Below are 21355 nucleotides of genomic sequence, written 5' to 3' on the forward strand. Positions count from 1 at the left end.
CGGGTTCCAGCAGGTGTCACAGCAGGTTCCATGTCTTCTTGCGGCACAGTTGGCCGTTGAGGCTGTTGCAGATCTGGCCCCACTGCTGACGTTCCAGTGTAGAGGTATGAGCCTCTATATCCCGCTCGAGCTTCGCTATGCGCTGTCGCAGCTTGTTCTTGTGACGTTGGCGCTTCTGCCTGTGCGTGAGGCTTTCGCGCGCTTCCCACATGTGCTGGAGGCGGGAATCCGTCCATGGCTGCTTTTGAGGCGCTGCCTTATTATACATCGTGGAAGTTACGTCACGGCTCAGTGACCTGATCCATTCGTTTAGATCCGATGTGGAGTCGGGTGCTGTTTCTTCGCGCAGTTGACGGAATTTATCCCACTAGGTATGCGGGTATGTGCCATTGAGCATGGGCCCTTTTTGCACATCACCAAGATCGGCCCACATGATATTTTTTTCTGTTGCTGGACGCCGAAAAAACTACGGAAGGGTAGTCATATACAGCTTTCGCTGTTAAAAAATGTGAAGTACAAGAAAGACAGTTTGACCCGAAAGGCGAAGCATCAATTGCGATAGAAAATTAGTATACAGCTATACGAATTAAGGATAAAAGATCTGTCGGCCTTATAAACTTGGGAAAATTCGCTTGCTAACTGAATTAACAGGCATGGTGTCAGCGCGCGCAACCAAACATGAACACATCACAATCGACGAGCACGCACACTCGCTGTCAAAACTCTGGTATGAGCAAGCGTGGCAGCAGCAGCGAGCGATGTGACCTTTGTGCGGTCTATCGCTTCAACGTATCAAGGGCGAGAACACACCGTGCACAAACAAAATACGAGCCATCTGCAGATCCCTTTTCATATACCGCAAAGGACGCACTTGTTGACGAATAATAGTGCTCATCAAGTGCCAATCAAGATTTCGGAAGACAAATGTAGATGTGCATGCCGAACAGCGCTTAGCAGGGCTACGTTACGCGAAGAAAATTGTGTGAGTCAAAATTTCTTGCCTTAAGTTAGAGTATAACAATATTCTTCTTCAATTTTATTCGACATAGTGTAAAAAAATTTGAAGTTTCCTGTAGTGCAGTAGTGCATGTTTTTGACGATGCTAAAATTCCTAATATGGTTGTAAGACCCCCGCGCCCCGAATCTTACTGCTGACTTGAAACATTTCCTGAGCACTGATGATTTGCACAGTGTGGTAACTAGGAACAAAATCTGTTGAGCAATATTTTCAGCCCTGTGAAGTAACATTTGGTGAAGCCTCGTATTATATTACAACAGATGAAGCTACGGAAAAAATGCGGAGGATGGGGGGAGGTGCCCCGGAAACATCCCAAACTTAAAAATTTACATGGTGGGGTTCAGCGTCCCGAAACGGCACAGTGAGTCATTAGTGAGGCCATTGTAGAGGCCTCTGTGCTCGTGTTAAATACTTCTGGACCATTAAATTGCATGGTACACGAGCGTTAATGCATAAAACTTCTCATGTTGAACAGCCCGACGACATAGCCACTGAGCTATGAAAATTCGCAAACTTCTTTTCTTAGGCCTGGAATAAGTTCTTAGCTATATGCGAGTAACATCACTTGGCAGTGTTCGCAACGAGCTGTTGCGCTCGTGCTGTAAACGAACCTAAACTTCGTTACTCGTAGAACAAATTTCGCCCAACACACTTTTATTCTTGAAAACTTCTGATACTATAAAAAGACTCCTGACTTACGAACCTTCCCCCGTGTCAAATGTTTTGTCCAGGTACAGGCTACTGGCACGCTTATCCAACTTGGCGTAGGAGTAGATCACGTGCGTGCATAGATGAACGGGGATGTCGTCGACGGTGTACGTATGTGGGGCCGGCCTCTTGTGTGACCACGATTGCCAGTAGCACACAACTGTCTTGCCATCGGTGCCAACAGCCTTGCCATCGGTGCCTGTAAAACGAGACGACAGACCTTATTACCCGTTTCTTGTCAGGTTTCACCTTTCGCGCCAAATGCGTTTTGATTCGATCCTTCTTTCCAGGGTAGGACACGAGTACTGCGAGAATGTTTTTAGGCTACCAAAACACAGTTAATAAAGTAATACCAGGCCTTGATTATATCATTATTCTTCGCAGTGGCCAATATTGTCCGCTTCAGTACTGGTTCGAATTTTAAATGTCACATTCTCAGATTGACCCACAAGAACACTTAGGCACACGCATAGCGCTATGAAAGGCGTGAAAATATTTAGCATCGACCAGAACCAACTGCCGGTGCCGATACTCACAATTGCAAGTACCAGGGCTCCCTTGCGGCATTGAAAGCCATAACTAGACTGTCACACTAATCTTCATTATTACCAGACGTTTCAGCAAGAAAGCAGCTCCTGCGAATATTCAAATAATTGCTGCAGCATTGTGTTGATGGCCACCTCTAATAACGCGCTCATTGGTCAAGCTTAACCAGGTTTGACCCCAGGTCCCCCTACTATGTACCTGTTATGCAGAGTGTATCTCATGGTACCAAACACCAGCCTACAAACTACAGCCAAATGCCTCCGATTATGCCTTGGAGTTCTTCGTTCAACGTTGAGCACACTTCCCGCTGAAGAAAAGGAACCACATATCCACGATCTTTGCGTGCAAGAAAAGTCTAGCCACATTTTTGTTTGTCATTGCGGCGCGACAAATATTTTCTAAGAAGCATCTTTGTGCAAATGTGTGGAAGCGTATTCACAGCGCTACGCGCATTGCAGAATTCTCCAAAAGTACCACATTCTGCAGCCAGACAAAAAGTATCGTACTTGGCGGCTGACAACGCGTTCATTGATGTTGTAAGTTCCTGGCACAGAAAAGAGGTATTTAACTCATCTACTCGAAACAAAGTCTTTGGCGCACCTCTGCATCGGCAGATTCCATTTGCACACAACGCCATGCCTTATATAATGTTCAGCGACAGATGTCAGTATGGCGCTTGTTCTTTATTTTCTGGCATATAAAATAGCAGAAACTGCTTATCTATGTCACAAAATATCATCGACAAAAGCACAACTATGTGATATTCTACTGGTTGCGACATTTAGTCTGAAATATGCCAACATTGAAATGAACACTTGGTGACCTACTATAACTCCAGAACAGCCTTTGATACAGCATACGCCTGCTTACGGCTTGATCCTGCATGTTGCCATGCAGGGTGCTGCGCACACACTGCAGGCTGACTCTGCGGCTTTCCTGGAGACCTACGGCGCCTGCGCTTGTTGGGCTGGTTAACCATATATCGGGGACCGTCCCGGCACCGGCTTCACTTCTGGGCGGCAGCTGCAACTACACAGGAAGTATTCTAACCATCTGCTATTTCTATTGCAGGTTTGTTTCTATACTTTTCACTGCGTCCTATGCTATTATTGCGGCTGCTGCTCACAAGGGTGTCTCTCGTTCTTGGTCTTTCTTCTGCGATGCCCACAAAAACTTAACTCGCTAAAATAAATTCAGCATCTCGAATCACTGCTTAACAATAAGCTTAACTCTCTTGTGGACAGTCTGACTGACTGTATAACAAATACTGATTGGTCTGTAATTAACTCCCTGCATGATCCCGATCAAGCTCTTGCAAATTTTTGTACCGTCTTTCTAGAAGCCGTTCCCACTCACGCAACTACCATCAGATCCAGGAAATTTTCTAAGTTTCCCAGTAACCTTCGGGTAACGACAAATTTACTGATTAGTATGAGAATTAAAGACAACCTATGCAAAAAATAAAAAGAAGCCTTTTAATGTAGGCTTAGCGGCACGCTATAAAAATTATTGTAACATTCTGAATAACTTGCTAAAGAAATCTAAACGACAGTATTACGAAAATAAATTTGCAAAACACAAGATCAATCCCAAAAAACACCGGCAGCTTCTTAATGTGTTCATGAACTTACCTAAGTCCGGTAATACTGCTGATAAAATAAATTACAACAATGAAACTCATACTGACTCTTCCAGCATAGCAAATAGTGTCAGTGGCTCCCTTACCAAAATGAGTTTAGACTGTCTATAGAAAATCTATAGACTTTTTATAGATGACCTTGCCCCTCTATAGACTTGGTCTTTTGCTGATACAAAGTCTACAGACGGTCCATAGACGAAGGTCCATAACGCTTCTATTTCTTTTGTCTACTAACATTCTATAGACGGTTTTAATAGAAAAAAAGTCGATAAGATGTTTGTTTTTCTTTTGTCTATGTCCCATCTATAGAGTGTCTATAGACGAAAGTCAATACAGTCTCCATTTACTTTTGCCCATTATTTGTCTATAGACTGTCTATAGACGAAAGGCCATACGGTTTCTATTTCTTTTGTCTTATCGCATTCTATAGAAAAAGGTCTATAGAAAAAGGTCGATAGGATGTTTGTTTCTTTTCATCCATGTCCCCTCTACAGACTGTCTAAGACAAAAGCCAATACAGTCTCTGGTTACTTTTCTCCATATTTTGTCTAGAGACTGTGCATAGACGAACGTCCATAACGTTTCTGTTTCTTTTTGTCTACTCCCATTCTATAGACGGTCTATAGAAAAAATCGATAAAGCATTTGTTTCTTTTTGTCTACTTCTCCTCTAAGACTACCTAACACGAAAGTCGATACATTGTCTATTTACTTTTGTACATTCTTTGTCTATACACTGTCTATAGACGAGAGTCGATAAAATTTCTATTTCTTTTTGTCTACTTCCGGTTTATAAACTGTCTATAGAGAAACATTAATTAGCTGTTTGCTTCATTTTGTCTGCGTCCACTCTATAGACTACCTATACAAAAAAGTTCATAGAGTCTCTACTGCTGTTCATTCTTGGTCTTTAGACTGTCTGTGAGCAAAAGTCGATAAGGTCGATTATTTTTGTCTGCTCCCAGTTTATAGATTGTCTATAGAGAAAAGTTGATAAGGTATCTATTTCTTTTTGTTTACTCCCATTCTATAGTTATACTATAGAAAAACGTCGATATGATCCTTCTATAACATATGCAGCAGTCATAATATGACTACTACTTATCCCACTTATCACTGCAATCATTCTTTTATTCTCTTTCCCTTAACTGCAGATGAGGTGTGCCCCATGGTATTACCTTTAAAGAATAGTAGCCCTGGCTTAGACAACATTTCTGTATTTCATATAAAACATGTTGCACCACTTATTTCTGTTACACTGTGTTTTATAATAAATAATATTATTAAATGTGTATTCTTCCCACTTCACTTAAAAAGGGCTAAGATTATTCCTGTACATAAGAAAGGTGATCAAATGCAGGTGCTTAACTATCATCCTATTTCTATTCTCTCGTCGATTAGTAAAGTGCTTGAGAATTTATTTTGTAACCGCCTAAATATTTACTTAAATAATAATATATTACAATCTTCTCAATTTGGTTTCCGCGCTGGCAGTTCAACTAACTTAGCTTTAATATCCCTAAACGACTACATTCGTCAACCGATTGATACGGGTAACTTCATTAGTTAATTATTTTTGGACTTCACTAAAGCTTTTGGTACTGTTAATCATAACATGCTTTATACTAAGCTTGAAGCCCGGGGAATTGCTAGTCCTATACTAAAACCCCTAAAATATTACCTGCATAGTAGAGAACAAATTGTTTTTAGGGGCCTATTCTGATGCTAAATTTATTAACCAAGGTGTACCACAAGGCTCCATACTAGGTCCCTTACTATTCTCCATTTGTATTAATGATTTACCCACGTGTCTTAAATCGGTACATTGTGTACTATACGCAGAATATACTACTATGTCGTTGCGTGGCAATTCTTTAACAACCTTAATCCCTAAACTAAACAAGAGCTTGACCATATTGTTGCATTCTGTTCTTCCAATAATATATATATATCAATCCTTCGAAAACTAAATTCCTGATTTTCCGTTCTAGCCAAAGAATACTACCTGGCTTGACTGAGATAACTCTAGATAGTCATCACATTCCCGTATTCCCGTTTCCGACTGTGTATCATATCTGGGAATCAAATTACATTCTAACCTAAAGTTTTCTCAGCACACTGCGTTAATTGAGCAAAAGTGTACCATCTGTAATAGAGCAATAATCAAATCAAGAAAACATTTCTCCAAATACGCATTATTAGCATTATACTTTGCTTTCATTCCCAGTCACAATAATTATGGCATTGTTTCCTGGGGAAGCACATATCACTGTCATATCTCGTCTATTAGCACTTACAAAAACCAAGCAATACGCATTATCACTAACAGTGGGTTTTTCAGGAGTGCTACTATATTACTTCGTGAAAATAGCATCCTTCTTGTAACGAACTTGTTCAACTATCACATAATTATGTTTTATAAATTACTTACTAAACAGCTTTCGTAACAATTCATTGATTCCAGGTACTTCACCAGGTTTGCACGTAACTCCAATTTTCTACCGCCTATGGTTCATTCTAACTATGGAAAAAATTACATCATCATTCGCCGTAATAAAACTGTGGAATGGTTTACCCAACGCCATTAAATCTTCATCCTTCCATGCATTTAGTCATGCCCTTAAGCTTCTTTATATATATATAACTAAGTTTACGCCATTCATTGCAGTACATTTGCCATTTGTATTTTCAGTTTTTTTTATACACTATAGACTTCTATACGGACAATTTATTTTCGTTAGGTTATTACATATGGTGTATTTTCGCGATTGTGTTTGGTTCTTTCAGTTAGTTGCTCATCTTTAATAGAGTTCTCCATTGTTATTATTAAACGAGGGTCCCATTGAAGTCTTTGTCTTTGGGACCCTCGTCTGTATATTGTCTTTACGCATTCATTGTATCTAAAAGATAATGAACTGAAACTGAAAGTAATGCTATTTATTAAAAAGTTAGTTGCTTCGCACACTATTTTTATTGAATATTGACCCTAGCGCCATACTTCGCCAACAGGTCCCTAGCACTGGATAGCTTGGTGCATTAGAATAACGGCTACTTGACTAGGTAATATGCAGATTGACTGATGTGTTCCATCCTTTGAATACATTGACACACCCTGCATTTTCTACATCGTGCGCAAAAGATACACTTCCGAGGCCGAGATGTATATAATGGAGATCCATGTGGTTCGATGAACGGGCGAAATATTCCATACTCACGATACGAGGGCGAATCAGAATTATTTGCCCACATCTTTAATTAGCCAGAAAAAGGTACATACAGGTAATTACAAATATACGCACTGTTCCACGTACTTAACACATTTTTCCAATTAGTCCCCACACTGGTTCAGACATTTTAGCACTAAATTTTAGGTTCCCCTGTGGTAGAATTCGTCCGGCTGACCGTGGAAACACCGTCGCACTAATGTCTCGGTTTCATCGTTGCAAGTGAATCGCTGTCCTGCCAGGAACTTCTTCAGCGGACCCAAAACGTGGAACACCTTTCTCCGTACGTGGGCTGCCTTTCCCTGTGGATTTCGATGGGCGTTCGTTCCTTGCCCCATAGAATACGAATCACACTTCGTTGCGCGTACGCTGTGGACGTGTGAAGCAGAACCACCATCTGCAACAGCTAACAGCAGCGTCGTGCCACGCAGCCACTGGCAGATATGCCCGGGCCTGTCCAAGAAAGGCCAGCCGCTGGGAATGGATATGTTGACTACAAATATGCAGACGTAATTTGGCCCAAAAAAGAATAGCGGCAAAGATTTTCTGATCTGCCCTCGTAAAACGGGCTCTTAACGAACTCCTACGTCATCGACATCTGAAAGTGGCGCACACACCTTCATTACAGCATCACATGCGAAATAGACCTTCTTCAGACTTCGTAAATTGTCACACCGCTGGTGCTTCTTTAAACCGCAATCTGTTTGACAGCGCACAATTTACACAATACACAAGGTTGCGAGATTCTTTGCGGTCGTGTTGAGGTCTTGCGCTTTTGATGCGAAAGCACTATATATCATTGGGGGCAGAAAATCGGGCGTTGTCAAGCGATGGTTTGGAAAATACGGGCGACGACAGAAATAGAAAAACACGTCAAAAATGCTCAGATTTACGTCAAATTTTTTCCATAGAGGTTCCTGTAAACAAAGTAAATCAATAACTTTGAAAAGAAAATTTTGATCATTTGGGTCCTGGTGCGCATATAATCCGGGTTCCCGTGGGGGGGGGGGGGGGGCGAGACTAGCACCCACCCGACGTCATGGTGGCTCCACGGTCCTGGCTGACTAAAGGTGCGTCTAGTGCGGGCGTCATTGCACACGTCAGGTCGCAGGCATCTGGCGGCGACTTTAGAGTGTAATGAGGTGGACTAAAATTATAACAAATTAGAGCAATGTGAAGTAAGGTGGAACAAAGAGCAATAAAGGGGATTAAGGTGGATTAAGATTGGTACAGAATAAGGTAGACTAAGCTGGATTTGGGAAGGACACATCACAAGGCATGACGTCCCATATCATGAACGTAATCAAATAATTAGTGGTCATAGTGCTTTCCCATTCAAATCCTGTAAGAATACTTGCGTGTCCGTCAATTTTTTCATCAGCATACAACACGCACATGCCCTGGTCTTGTCTCTAAAATCAAAGAGAAGCCTTAAAAGAATAGTGTTACTTGATTACGATTAGCATTTCGTGCGATAGTTCCTGAATTCGTGGTGTCTATCGAACCTCTTTCACCCTGTGACCCAAGTTGTCTACTAGCTTGCGTCACTGAGTATGTGCTGGCTGTTTTATTGCCGAGCACACAACGGAGGCCACTGTGTATGCGCCTGAATAAACAACTCCCAGCAGGATTCTGCCTGGCCTAGCAGACAATTTATGGCACCGGGAGTGTGTCCACTGGATGTCTCCACAAGCATACAACTTCCGCATTGCACATCTGGCACTGATAGATGCTCAACCTCGGTCAATCCTCCAGAGTAGATGGGATAAGGTGACACAAAGGGTTCGTAATATAGCCTTGAGTATGTTCAAGCGATAGCAGCTTATCCACAGCAAACACTTTCGCCTCGAAATCAGCTCTTTATGGGGAGATATTGCAGCGAAATTACATCTAAGGTGCATTCATTACATGATAAATTGCATCGTGGGGTCATTTGGCATTGCGGCTGGCCGCGCGATTGCCTCTTCCTGTGCCGGTAGTGGCAATATCGTAGCGTGACAATGTAGCGTTTGCTGCGTCTATTTATGGCTAATCGCATCAACGTCGTCATTTATCGTGAGCTGAGTACTGTCTACATTTCTTTAAAGCGAATTCATCTTTGCCTCTTATCCGGGGTTTATCGTTCGTCCTCATTTCTTCACCGGATATATTTGTGAACACATACCTATAGAAAACATTCGTCATGGATATGTCCTGGCTGATGTCTTGCCAAGTGGACACCTTGGATCATTGTGTGTGTGCCACGGTATATGCGGTCGAACATATAAGTTGAGCAGCGGTTATGCCCAACTGGGTATGTTCCACTGTGTGTGTGCCCATTCTGGACCAGTTGCCCAAAACAGATGTGCCACTGCGGCAGAAGCGCGAGCCTTATGTTTATTAGGATGCGTGTCATACTTATCCACGTGATACATATCTCATCAACATTCTTCCCACGACAAGCGTCATACATCGGCTTCATCCTCGTCCCAAACAAAGCAAGGGTGTGCTTATTTCCCCCGACGCTATTGCCAACTCGCCAACTCGAGAAAGTTTCGAATCATTTAGATTTCAACACTGCGTTCAATTTGCACAGATTTTTTTTTACATAGACATGCTTATTCAATGGTGGATATAGCTTACATTTTCCGTAACATTATTTCAGACGCACTAGAACGTCAGAATACCTTTCTCGTGCCGGTGACATTCTGTACGCTGAGCTTCTAGGTTTCTTTAACAGTGCAGCTGTTCTAAGTCGAGCATTTGCCGTCCGGCGCAAGCCAAACTCCACTTTCAAGAGAAGGCAAACCAAGCCAAGCGCCAGCAGAGACGAGCTAACCCCCGATTTCGAGAGTATGAGGCCGAGCAGAGAGATTTCTCCCACGTAGGGTGCCGATGGATGGTTCAAGAGAGAATTCCTCAACCGTGAGTGCGGCCATAGCTAGAAAGCGTGTGATAGACTGTGCTTTGATCACAACCTCACGCAACTGAAGCGTGTGCGCAATCCGGAAGAGAAGCTCGAATCTAACAAAACGACGACAACGAGACAAACGACTTTCACAAAAATCGCGCTTAACACGAGTCCAAACTTGAGAAAACGACCACCAGCATCGCTGTTTTGACAGCTTGCACTGCGTGGAACTGGGTTTACTTTTTTTTAGCTTCAATTAGGTGATGACGAGTTTTTAGGGTTACGGACTTTCATTCCGTTTGCTGTTAATTATTTCGACGCGATAACAGACTGCTAATAACTTTGACAGTTTTTGCGCTGACTCTACGTAACGCACGGTATGTATATATCTTCAACTTCATGCTAACCTCATAGTATGTAGCATGGAATTTCTCTATTCCAAGATATTCGTAAATGGGATCATCCCTATTTTATTTATTTATACTCCATCGTTTAGTATTTCTCAGTTAATGTTTCGCGATGATGGGCGCTTGAGTAGCCATGCGTCTTATCCCGTCGATGTTATTAAGCAGCCAAAACACCATAGATGCAACTATCCTTCTAAATTTAGGCCTCCGTTTTCACACACAGCAGCCTGCATCAGCAATGTTACGCGGAAAACCGTGGTGTCTATGCATGGGCACAGTTCATCCTACGACATTTATTCGTTCCTCTCTTTAACAGTGATGTTGTGTGCGAGTTTCGGCCTATGTGAACGATTAAGAAATGAGCGTGAATGTAGCAGGAACAGTAGTTTTCATTCGGAGAGATGACGCATAGGACGATGCCTTACGAGACGCAAAAACTCAGCTTTGGGGCCACCAAACCATTTCTCAACCATAAGTAGGTCAGCAATAAACTATTTAAATTTTACGTAGTTTGACGGTGCTACGGAATTGCGATCTGATTGCGAGGCGCGCCGTTGAGAGGGACTCCCGAGAATTTTCGACCACCTGGGGCTGTTTTGCGTGCATCCAAAGCATGGTATGCGAGCGGTTTTGCCTTCCGCTGCTATTGGAATGCTGCCGCCAAGGTCCGTATCAAAGCCGCGACCACAAGCGCAGCAGCGCGGCGCGACAACCAGTCAGCTTCCCCGGCGGGCATTGAGCAGCCAGCTAGCAGGAGGCTACCGGCGGCCACGAAACGGGGTAGGACCAAGTAAAGAAAACAAACACGCTGCATAAAAGGGTAAAAACGATGGAGACTTTACACAAGCGCATCATCGTCAAACGGTGCGCGACGCACACCCGCGCTAATGATCGTTGTCGAAGATGGACGGTTAGTGAGGGAAGAGAGATTGAGAGAAAATTGGAGAGCGGTGCTTGACATTCCGCGGCCTCGATGACTAGGTATGTAACGGCAGATACCATAGTTGAGTGAAGTGTCAGACATGGATCGTGCTCCTACATTCTTGCTATCCATGAGAACCACGGGCAAGTACGGGAATCCGTGGCTGGATGTAGCACCAGCGGGGAGAACACAAACTGTAAACGAAGTGGGCTTGCGCAAGCGCCCCTCTTTCTCGTCTTCGTTTTAGCGTTAGTGCCACAGGCAACTAGGTATCACTGCTAACTAGCCGGCTCGCATAGCTTGCTAAGTACGGGAAGCTGCTTCTTCGAAAAAAAACGATAAGTACGATCATAAAAAATGATGCTGGACTTGTTTATTTCCTGTTCACCGCATTCTACAACCGGGCATTGCAATTTGCGAAGCACTGCTGTAAAGTACTATTCAAATTAGAATTTCGTTCGCTCACCGGTCGTCTCCGCCACGGAGAGCGCGAGCAGGGCCACGCTGATCGCTATCATGGCCGCCGATCGCCGCGACGACATGTCGCGAGGTGTTCTCGGCGACCGTGAGGCTGTTCAGTGTGGCACGAAACGAAAGCTGTTAAGCAGGCGCAGTGAGGATAGGATTGATCGCGATTGTCGTGCTGATAGGTTGTGATACGTCGCTCGGGGCGTATCGCTCGGAAACAATGGAACAAACGACGAAGAGCACGAATTCGTTGCTTGCAGATAATGCAACCGCATTGTCTTGCATATTTAGCGAAGCAGGAAATGAATACCTCCATGTCACTTTTCCTAAAAAAACATTCTATGAGACGCTTCTGATGTGCGCAATCCATGGCACAAATAGCGTAATTTTTATCGTCAACCTGATATCAGCATTTAACAGCGCACAGGTCCATGCGAAGGCGTGAAATGATATGCTATGCGCTTCTCTACAGGTTGCCTCATAGCAAAATTTTTCCGCCAGAGACCCGGGTGGTTATCTTTTCATCGCCCTTACTAGTTACTTGTGGGTGCCGCCATTACTACGTTGCTACGATTTTGTACTGCTGAGTACTAAATAACGAGTTCAAATTTTTGGCAGTACTGACCGCATGGCGATTGACGCAAAATGCAAATGCGGTCGTGTACTGTGCTCTGGGTGCGGGTAAAAAGCATCAGGTGGAAGAAAATACTTCGGAGCCGTTTACTAAAGCCTCTCTCTTTTTTAGTTGGGTGATTCCTGATCAGATCAAGCAAGGACAGTCTGGTTGACCTTTTTAATCTGCGCAAAGATTTCACGCTGGATTTTCTGATGACTGGAATAGAGGAATTTGCTAAAATATTGCAAATGAAAGATTGTCATGCGCAAAATCAGTGAACGTGAACAGCTGTGATTGCGAACACTGTCACTGTAACATACATGGGTTGCTTGTAGGTACCTTCGATAACATAGTGGAGTTATTGCTATGTTTGCGTAATGTTGTCACGTTGTAGTGACCGTCAAGAACTCAGTAGGAAACCTTTCAACGACGACTTTTTGTTGGGCGAACTTGTGTTCACAGAAGCAAGCTACGCTCAAAGCACAACGATAGGGGTGAAAACAGTCGGCGATCGTCGGAAATCTGATCAGTGGGTCAAGCGCGTCACCTTTTGTACATGAGTCCTCGAATGTTCCAGAATAATTGCTGTTGCCCGCGTGTGTTCCAGAAAGTACTACACAATTCACGTTGCGCATAAAATCAGATTACACAAGGTTCGGTGACAACAGACAGGGGATAGAACTATCGATAACATTGGAGAAACTTGCGATACATGCAGGCGACTCCTGCGCTCAGCGATAACGTTCAACCTTTGTTAGCCTTTGTCTACCGCGAAAGATAAACAGTACATCTGCTTCTGCCCGCCTCTTAAAGAGCATCGTCCCAATGCTACAAACCTAACAGGAGAGCGAAAAGCAAAAGCACGCTTAGCAATAAAAAAGGAACAAAATGAACTGAGTGCCAAAGTTTTTCAGCGCTGGCAGAACGGCTTACGCCACACATTATGGACTATTTCAGGTCTGGAGCGGGGCCGCTTTGATAGCAAAATTTCCCTGTATTCCCAGTAGCGTCCGGGAAAACCCGAGGGCTCCAGCGGTCGTATCGTCATGTAGGGCGTACAATACTTCCGGACGCAGAGATGAGGGACCAACAACAAGGTATTTGGCACGGACTGGTGAGCTCTTCTTTACGAGGATGTCATTTAGTAGGGAAAATGAACACAAACCCCTCCTAAATGCCCTAGGGACAACGTAAGTGTTGCTTTCCAAGTAACCGTAGAGGCTTTTTAGCTCCGGGTCTGCTCGTTGCTGTTCAGCGAAGTCTTCCGTGCTTATTGTTCCTAGGAAGGCGTGGTCAACCTCATCGTCTTGCGGCGGCGGGTCAATGGGGGCACGTGATAGGCAATCGGCATCGGAGTGCTTCCCTCCGGATTTGTAGACGATGATTACGTCAACTTTCTGAAATTGGAGACTCCAACGTGAGAGACGTCTTGAAGGGTCGTTTAAATTTCCCAGCCAACATAAGGCATGGTGGCCCCTTACGAATTCGAAGGGTCCCGCGTAGAGTATGGAATTTCGTGGTAGCCCAAATGATGACAAGGCGTTCTTTTTCCGTCTCAGAAATAATTAGCTTCCACTTTCGAAAGTGACCGACTAGCGTAAACAATGACCCTTTCAAATCCATCTTTCCATTGAACTAGGACGGCTTCCAGGCCTAGGCTACTTGCATTCTGTGGATTTCTGTATTGGCGCCTTCGTCGAAGTGGGCGAGCACTGGTGTTGACTGCAGGCGCTGGTTAAACTCTCGGAAAGCTTCCGCTACAGGGGCTAAGCCCCTGTAGCGGAAGCCCCTAAGCCCCTGTAGCACAGGGGCTAAGCCCCTGTGCTACAGGGGCTTAGCGGAGAGAAGAGAACTAGGAGTCGGATTCCTGATTAATAAGAATATAGCTGGTAACATACAGGAATTCTATAGCATTAACGAGAGGGTGGCAGGTCTTGTTGTGAAACTTAATAAGAGGTACAAAATGAAGATTGTGCAAGTCTACGCCCCTACATCCAGTCATGATGACCAGGAAGTCGAAAGCATCTATGAAGACGTGGAATCGGCGATGGGTAGAGTGAAAACTAAATACACTATACTAATGGGCGACTTTAATGCCAAGGTAGGCAAGAAGCAGGCTGGAGACAAGGCAGTGGGGGAATATGGCATATGCGCTAGGAATAGCAGGGGAGAGTTATTAGTAGAATTTGCGGAACAGAATAATATGAGGATAATGAATACCTTCTTCCGCAAGCGGGATAGCCGAAAGTGGACGTGGAGGAGCCCGAACGGTGAGACTAGAAATGAAATAGACTTCATACTCTGCGCTAACCCTGGCATCATACAAGATGTGGACGTGCTCGGCAAAGTCCGCTGCAGTGACCACAGAATGGTAAGAACTCGAATTAGCCTAGACCTGAGGAGGGAACGGAAGAAACTAGTACATAAGAAGCCAATTAATGAGTTAGCGGTAAGAGGGAAAATAGAAGAATTCCAGATCAAGCTACAGAACAGGTATTCAGCTTTAACTCAGAAAGAGGGCCTTAGTGTTGAAACAATGAACGACAATCTTGTGGGCATCATTAAGGAGTGTGCAATGGAAGTCGGTGGTAACTCCATTAGGCAGGATACCAGCAAACTATCGCAGGAGACGAAAGATCTGATCAAGAAACGCCAATGTATGAAAGCCTCTAACCCTACAGCTAGAATAGAACTGGCAGAACTTTCGAAGTTAATCAACAAGCGTAAGACAGCTGACATAAGGAAGTATAATATGGATAGAATTGAACATGCTCTCAGGAACGGAGGAAGCCTAAAAACAGTGAAGAAGAAACTAGGAATCGGCAAGAATCAGATGTATGCGTTAAGATACAAAGCCGGCAATATCATTACCAATATGGATGAGATAGTTCAAGTGGCTGAGGAGTTCTACAGAGATTTATACAGTACCAGTGGCACCCACGACGATAATGGAAGGGAAAATAGTCTAGAGGAATTCGAAATCCCAAAGGTAACGCCGGAAGAAGTAAAGAAAGCCTTGGGAGATATGCAAAGGGGGAAGGCAGCTGGGGAGGATCAGGTAACAGCAGATTTGTTGAAGGATGGTGGACAGATTGTTCTAGAGAAACTGGCCACCCTGTATACGCAATGCCTCATGACCTCGAGCGTACCGGAATCTTGGAAGAACGCTAACATAATCCTAATTCATAAGAAAGGAGATGCCAAAGACTTGAAAAATGATAGACCGATCAGCTTACTGTCCGTTGCCTACAAACTATTTACTAAGGTAATCGCAAATAGAATGAGGAATACCTTAGACTTCTGTCAAGCAAAGGACCAGGCAGGATTCCGTAAAGGCTACTCAACAATAGATCATATTCACACTATCAATCAGGTGATAGAGAAATGTGCGGAATATAACCAACCCTTATATATAGCTTTCATTGATTACGAGAGAGCGTTTGATTCTGTCGAAACCTCAGCAGTCATGGAGGTATTACGGAATCAGGGTGTAGATGAACCATATGTAAAATACTGGAAGATATCTATAGCGGCTCCACAGCCACCGTAGTCCTCCACAAAGAAAGCAACAAAATCCCTATAAAGAAAGGCGTCAGGCAGGGAGATACGATATCTCCAATGCTATTCACAGCATGTTTACAGGAGGTATTCAGAGGCCTGGAGAGGGAAGAATTGGGGATAAAAGTTAATGGAGAGTACCTCAGTAACTTGCGATTCGCTGATGATATTGCCTTGCTTAGTAACTCAGGGGACCAATTGCAATGCATGCTCACTGACCTGGAGAGGCAAAGCAGAAGAGTGGGTCTAAAAATGAATCTGCAGAAAACTAAAGTAATGTTTAACAGTCTCGGAAGAGAACAGCAATGTACAATAGGCAGCGAGGCACTGGAAGTCGTAAGGGAATACCCCTACTTGGGGCAGGTAGTGACGGCGGATCCGGATCATGAGACGGAAATAATCAGGAGAATAAGAATGGGCTGGGGTGCGTTTGGAAGGCATTCTCAGATCATGAACAGCAGGTTGCCATTATCCCTCAAGAGAAAAGTATATAATAGCTATGTCTTACCAGTACTCACCTATGGGGCAGAAACCTGGAGGCTTACAAAAAGAGTTCTACTCAAATTGAGGACGACGCAACGAGCTATGGAAAGAAGAATGATAGGTGTAACGTTAAGGGATAAGAAAAGAGGAGATTGGGTCAGGGAACAAACGCGAGTTAATGACATCTTAGTTGAAATGAAGAAAAAGAAATGGGCATGGGCAGGGCATGTAATGAGGAGGGAAGATAACCGATGGTCATTAAGGGTTACGGACTGGATCCCAAGGGAAGGGAAGCGTAGCAGGGGGCGGCAGAAAGTTAGGTGGGCGGATGAGATTAAGAAGTTTGCAGGGACGGCGTGGCCACAATTAGTACATGACCGGGGTTGTTGGAGAAATATGGGAGAGGCCTTTGCCCTGCAGTGGGCGTAACCAGGCTGATGATGATGATGATGATGAAGCTTCCGCTTGCGGCACTTGCCGCTTGAAATCGACCTATGATTTGGCGAGAGAAGTTAATGGCTCGTCGATGTGCGAGAAGTTTTTGACGAAGCACCCGTAAAAGGTGCACAAGCCAAAGAACCTGCGCTCTCCTTTCTTGTAGTTGGGCTGTGGGAAGTTAGCCATGGCAAATGTCTTCTGTGAATAAGGGTGGCTCACCAGACTGCCCGATCCATTGAACAATTCCCCCCTCATCACGACATGACACCCTTTCCGCATTACTGCGGCATTTCACTGCGAGCATTTTCTGGTTGTCGAAGTGTTTCTTTGGGGTGGTAAATCGTGCCAATCAATCCCATATACTCTATCCGAAGTCCCAATCCCATATACGGCTCCATGGTGGCAGGCGACATAGCGGCAGGGCGTTCTTTACTCATCTGCAGCACTCGGCCAGCAGCATGCATTTTCACCGTGATCCGACGGAAGCCGACCTTGCTCACCGAACGCATGCTTGAGAACAGCATAATACTCCTGCGCAAGCGCTTCATCACGTGGCTTTTTTTATATTTCTCGGGCTTTCTTTGCAAACCGGAAACAAGGACTACGTCAGACGTATCGTAAAGGAAACAACTCGATCGGTGGTTTCTGAAGGTGCACTGCCAAATTACGTATCAGATTTGGGGTCCTCAGCCAATAAATAAAAAGTTGGGTAATTAAACTTATTTAGTGAGTTATAGGGAAAACAAAAATTGTTTGAGTTATTATAGGCTATTGCGAATAGTATACCTTTGGTTCAATTCGCTTCTGATGCGCCTTTGCTTTTTAAATTCTTGGCTCAAGTTATGTGGGACACCCTGTATAATGCACACGCCGTCTAATTATGTAGTTTTGTTTACACATGGACGTAAGGTCGCGATGGCGGTGGTGGTGGGGACAGGTGTGTTGCAGCAGGCGAGCTTAGCCTGAGATATGTAACCGGAAATTCTTACGCCTGAGCCTCCGGTGAGTTAGGATCGTGTACGCCTCACCAGATGCCGATGAGCCCCTTGTCTAGCAGGAAGGCAATCAGCTCTCGTTGCGCTCTCTTCTTGATTTCCGCGGGCTCTACGGGCAAAACGACGTCTTCAAAGGTCCTGTGCGTAAGAGCCCTCTTTTTCAGGCAGTCGGCCGTCTTCCTATCCAGATTAGCCCTAAACCTAAATGGCAGAGCCTATCCCACCATTGTGAGTTGGCACTGAGTGGCCCCGAACATCACAAATTGTCAAAGGTAGAACTTTCACCAAAACCAAGCATGACATTGGCGTCCGAACGCTTTGAAACATTAATTTCGGCTGGTTACTTGTCTATATAATAGAATAAATTGTCAGCCTGCAGTATATTTTGTATGAGAGGGCATGAATACCAGCTTACCAAAAATAAAGAGTACGCTGTGATAAAGAGTGACCAGAAACGGTTTTTGTCATCAACATGTTAAAAAAGCAATTGCAACACATTTTATGGGGGCTAGTTTTACTGTTTATTATTATTTGTATTTGTAGGAGGCTCTTCGGGAAGGCAAATAATTTGAAACTTTCTTCAGTGCTGATGAGTGTCACGAACATTTTTCATTGAGCTGCTTGCACGACGTTCCAGTAAATATTATGGCCAATAAAGAGATTCTGCACGTTTTGGTGGTTCTCGCATGGGTCCCAAAGAACTGCTCTCAGAAGACCTTCGTATTGATTGCCCATATCTGGCACATATCTAATCCAACGCAATGGTGGCTAGAAAATTATACCTCACTATGAGGACTGTCATTTCGACAACGGGAATGGGCGCTGAATCTACCGTTGTATTATACAAGGCCAGGTGCAGTCGTAATGTTACTCCCCGTGAGGAAAGACTTCGTTCGAGCAGACACGTTGAGTAAGATATGCTCAAAGAGCAGGGCCGGCTGGAAATATTTGAACAATAGTGCAAGCAAACTCCTACAATAACACGGTGAGTGCTCTGGCATTCTATCCAGTACTTCTGCCCCATGCATAATTACGTGCACCTAAACGACCGATGGTGCGCTAGGATAAATACCTGCCCTTTATGTAAAGTTGCCCGCGTAGCTCCTCTGTATGACCTAATATTGCACATAATACTGGAAACATCACAAAAAAATGTGTTAAGCTTTCTCCGAACATGCTGGCTAACCGGAATTTGTTTCACCAAGTAAAGGACATTTTAGTGAAAAAGTCCACTTCCTATCGATCTCAATTGCGCTCCATGATTGCATACCACCGTTGATCAATCAACTATTACGCAAATGTAACACGCAATAAACGATCATGCAGGGACGGGTAGGCAGAACTTTCTGATATCAGGATATACGACCAATTGCTTTGTCGAGCTGTTCTTTAGGCCAACACTATAATGCATATTACATTAACCTGGCTCGCTGTTTAGGTTGTACTGCTGCTTTAACTTTTTTGTGGAAATCGCATATAAAATCAAGGCATACACTTTAGCGAAGAAATTCTGTTCCGACTATTGCTTTTAGAAGCTCATGTAAGTTACTCATGCAAATACACAATTCTAGTATTATCACCGGCTCCTGTGACGCATAGCTCAAACGCGAAATTTTTACCACAATTCCACGGCATAAGCATCAGCTTAATGTTACCTGGGTGGCAGTGTCCGCAATTCCGTATTTGGTCTCCGCAGAATGCATTCTTTCTATTGTAATCACTGTCTCTACAATATAACGTAACGTTTCTCGTTGTAAGCTACAACAAATTGATTTTATGAGAACCGTTAGAGACATTGGCGCATTTTTTGGAAGTTCACCTCCTGAGGGGAGCCACTAAAGAGCACGGACCTATCTTATTTTGGTATTAGCAGGGGTAAGCGATGTGGGGGTAGTCGTCGCTGTTATTTGCTCCTGTGTGGAGTGAGCTAAATATGGTTTCGCTGTTTAGTGTATCATTTTTTTTTCGCTCAACACAATGGTTGCTGACTTGCAATCCTTCAAACATTTGTGCACAAAATGCATTGTTTGCCAACAGTGTCTTACCAGCTGTCAAATTTTCTTCTACCTTGTTGCAGGCTATCATCTGTCAGACTGCCTTCTGCAGCGATGAGGTTCACCAAGACCGTGCAAGGCGTCCCTGTCACCTACTTCTTCCCCGAAGACGCCGTTCTTTCGGCTCTGTCTTACGAGCCGCGCCCAGGTGACATTTTTGTCACCACATATCCAAAGTGTGGAACAACTTGGGTTCAGTACATAGCGTATGGCATCTTTCACAATGGTGTGCCACCGACAGAACTTTCGCAGTTCTTTGCTGCGTCACCTTTTCTAGATCTTTTTGGTGTCGATGCTGTGGAGACTATGTCTAAGCCGGGCACCATCAAGACTCACCTTCCTTTCGAAGAGAAAAAATTTTCGCCCCGCTCTAAGTACATATACGTCGCCAGAAACCCTTACGATGTTTGCGTCTCTGCCTACCATCACGTCCAAACACAGACGGCCACCGAAGATGAGCATGTCGTCCCCATCGACGAGCACGTCAAGCGCTTTGTATCCGGCAGGAACAACTACGGATGCTACTTAAAAGACAGCCTCATTCCGTGGTATACTCGAAGGCACGAGAGCAACGTTCTCTTCCTCACGTACGAGGAGCTACACAATGACATCAAGCTGCAGGTGAAGAGGATTGCCGAGTTCTTAGGTCCCGATTACGGTCGGCGCGTGTCCAGAGACCCATCTATGCTTCAACGCGTGGTCGAAATGACATCGAAAGAGCGCATGCGCCCACTCTTCAAGAACTTTCTCATGGCCAACATCGAGCTCGCAGCACAATACCAGAAACATAAAAACACGCTCGTTCCCCAAGAGCTGGAGGACACGCTGAAATTCTTGCAAGACCGTCCACTTAGACACGAGTTTGTGCGTCAAGGCTCTGTCGGGGGCTACAAAAGCTTCCTTTCTGAGAATCAAAGAAGAACATTAGAAGAGTGGATTTCGGCAAGCACGCACGGAAGTGACGTCACGCGTCTTTGGCCCAACGTCACTCTTCCATAATGCGCTAAGGGCTTGCCTAATAGAACAGTATTTTTGCAATAAAACAGTGTTGTTTTCTTGTTTTATGGCGCTGAATGTACGTTCTTGGACACAGCATTCTGATACCAGTAGCCGTACGCACTTCGTATCTTTTCATGCCTCTTTTTCAAAAAGCGAAGGTTCTACGCGCTACTAAAATTAAAAAAAAGCATTTGCAGAAACAGCCTTATCAGGCTTCCGCTCAGTTTGTGTTATAAATGCATTTCTTCTGCAGTGAATTTCCTACTGAACACACGTTGGTCTATTAGTCGTCTGTTGCACGTCTTCGCAAGATCACCAAGACGTCTTGAAAATCATCATAAATGCTTACAAGACATCCTTAAGACGTATTGGCAAGATGCTTAAGACAAAT

General features: G+C 44.2%; 1 protein-coding gene across 1 annotated transcript; it reads left to right on the forward strand.

The window, feature by feature from the left end:
• The first annotated feature begins 3254 nt into the window (after positions 1-3254).
• On the forward strand, positions 3255-21016 carry LOC135906769 (sulfotransferase 1 family member D1-like). Its single transcript, XM_065438350.2, has 2 exons — positions 3255-3343; positions 19989-21016. Exon 2 carries the CDS (start codon positions 20020-20022, stop codon positions 20962-20964), a length of 945 nt encoding a protein of 314 aa, XP_065294422.1. The 5' UTR covers positions 3255-3343; positions 19989-20019; the 3' UTR covers positions 20965-21016.
• Positions 21017-21355: the final 339 nt, after the last annotated feature.

Source organism: Dermacentor albipictus, chromosome 7 (assembly GCF_038994185.2).
Source record: "Dermacentor albipictus isolate Rhodes 1998 colony chromosome 7, USDA_Dalb.pri_finalv2, whole genome shotgun sequence".
NCBI classification, from domain to species: Eukaryota; Metazoa; Arthropoda; class Arachnida; order Ixodida; family Ixodidae; genus Dermacentor; species Dermacentor albipictus.

Bases quoted from the DNA above. Each gene is read 5' to 3' on its own strand.
- LOC135906769 (XM_065438350.2), top strand. From the start codon at position 20,020: ATGAGGTTCACCAAGACCGTGCAAGGCGTCCCTGTCACCTACTTCTTC.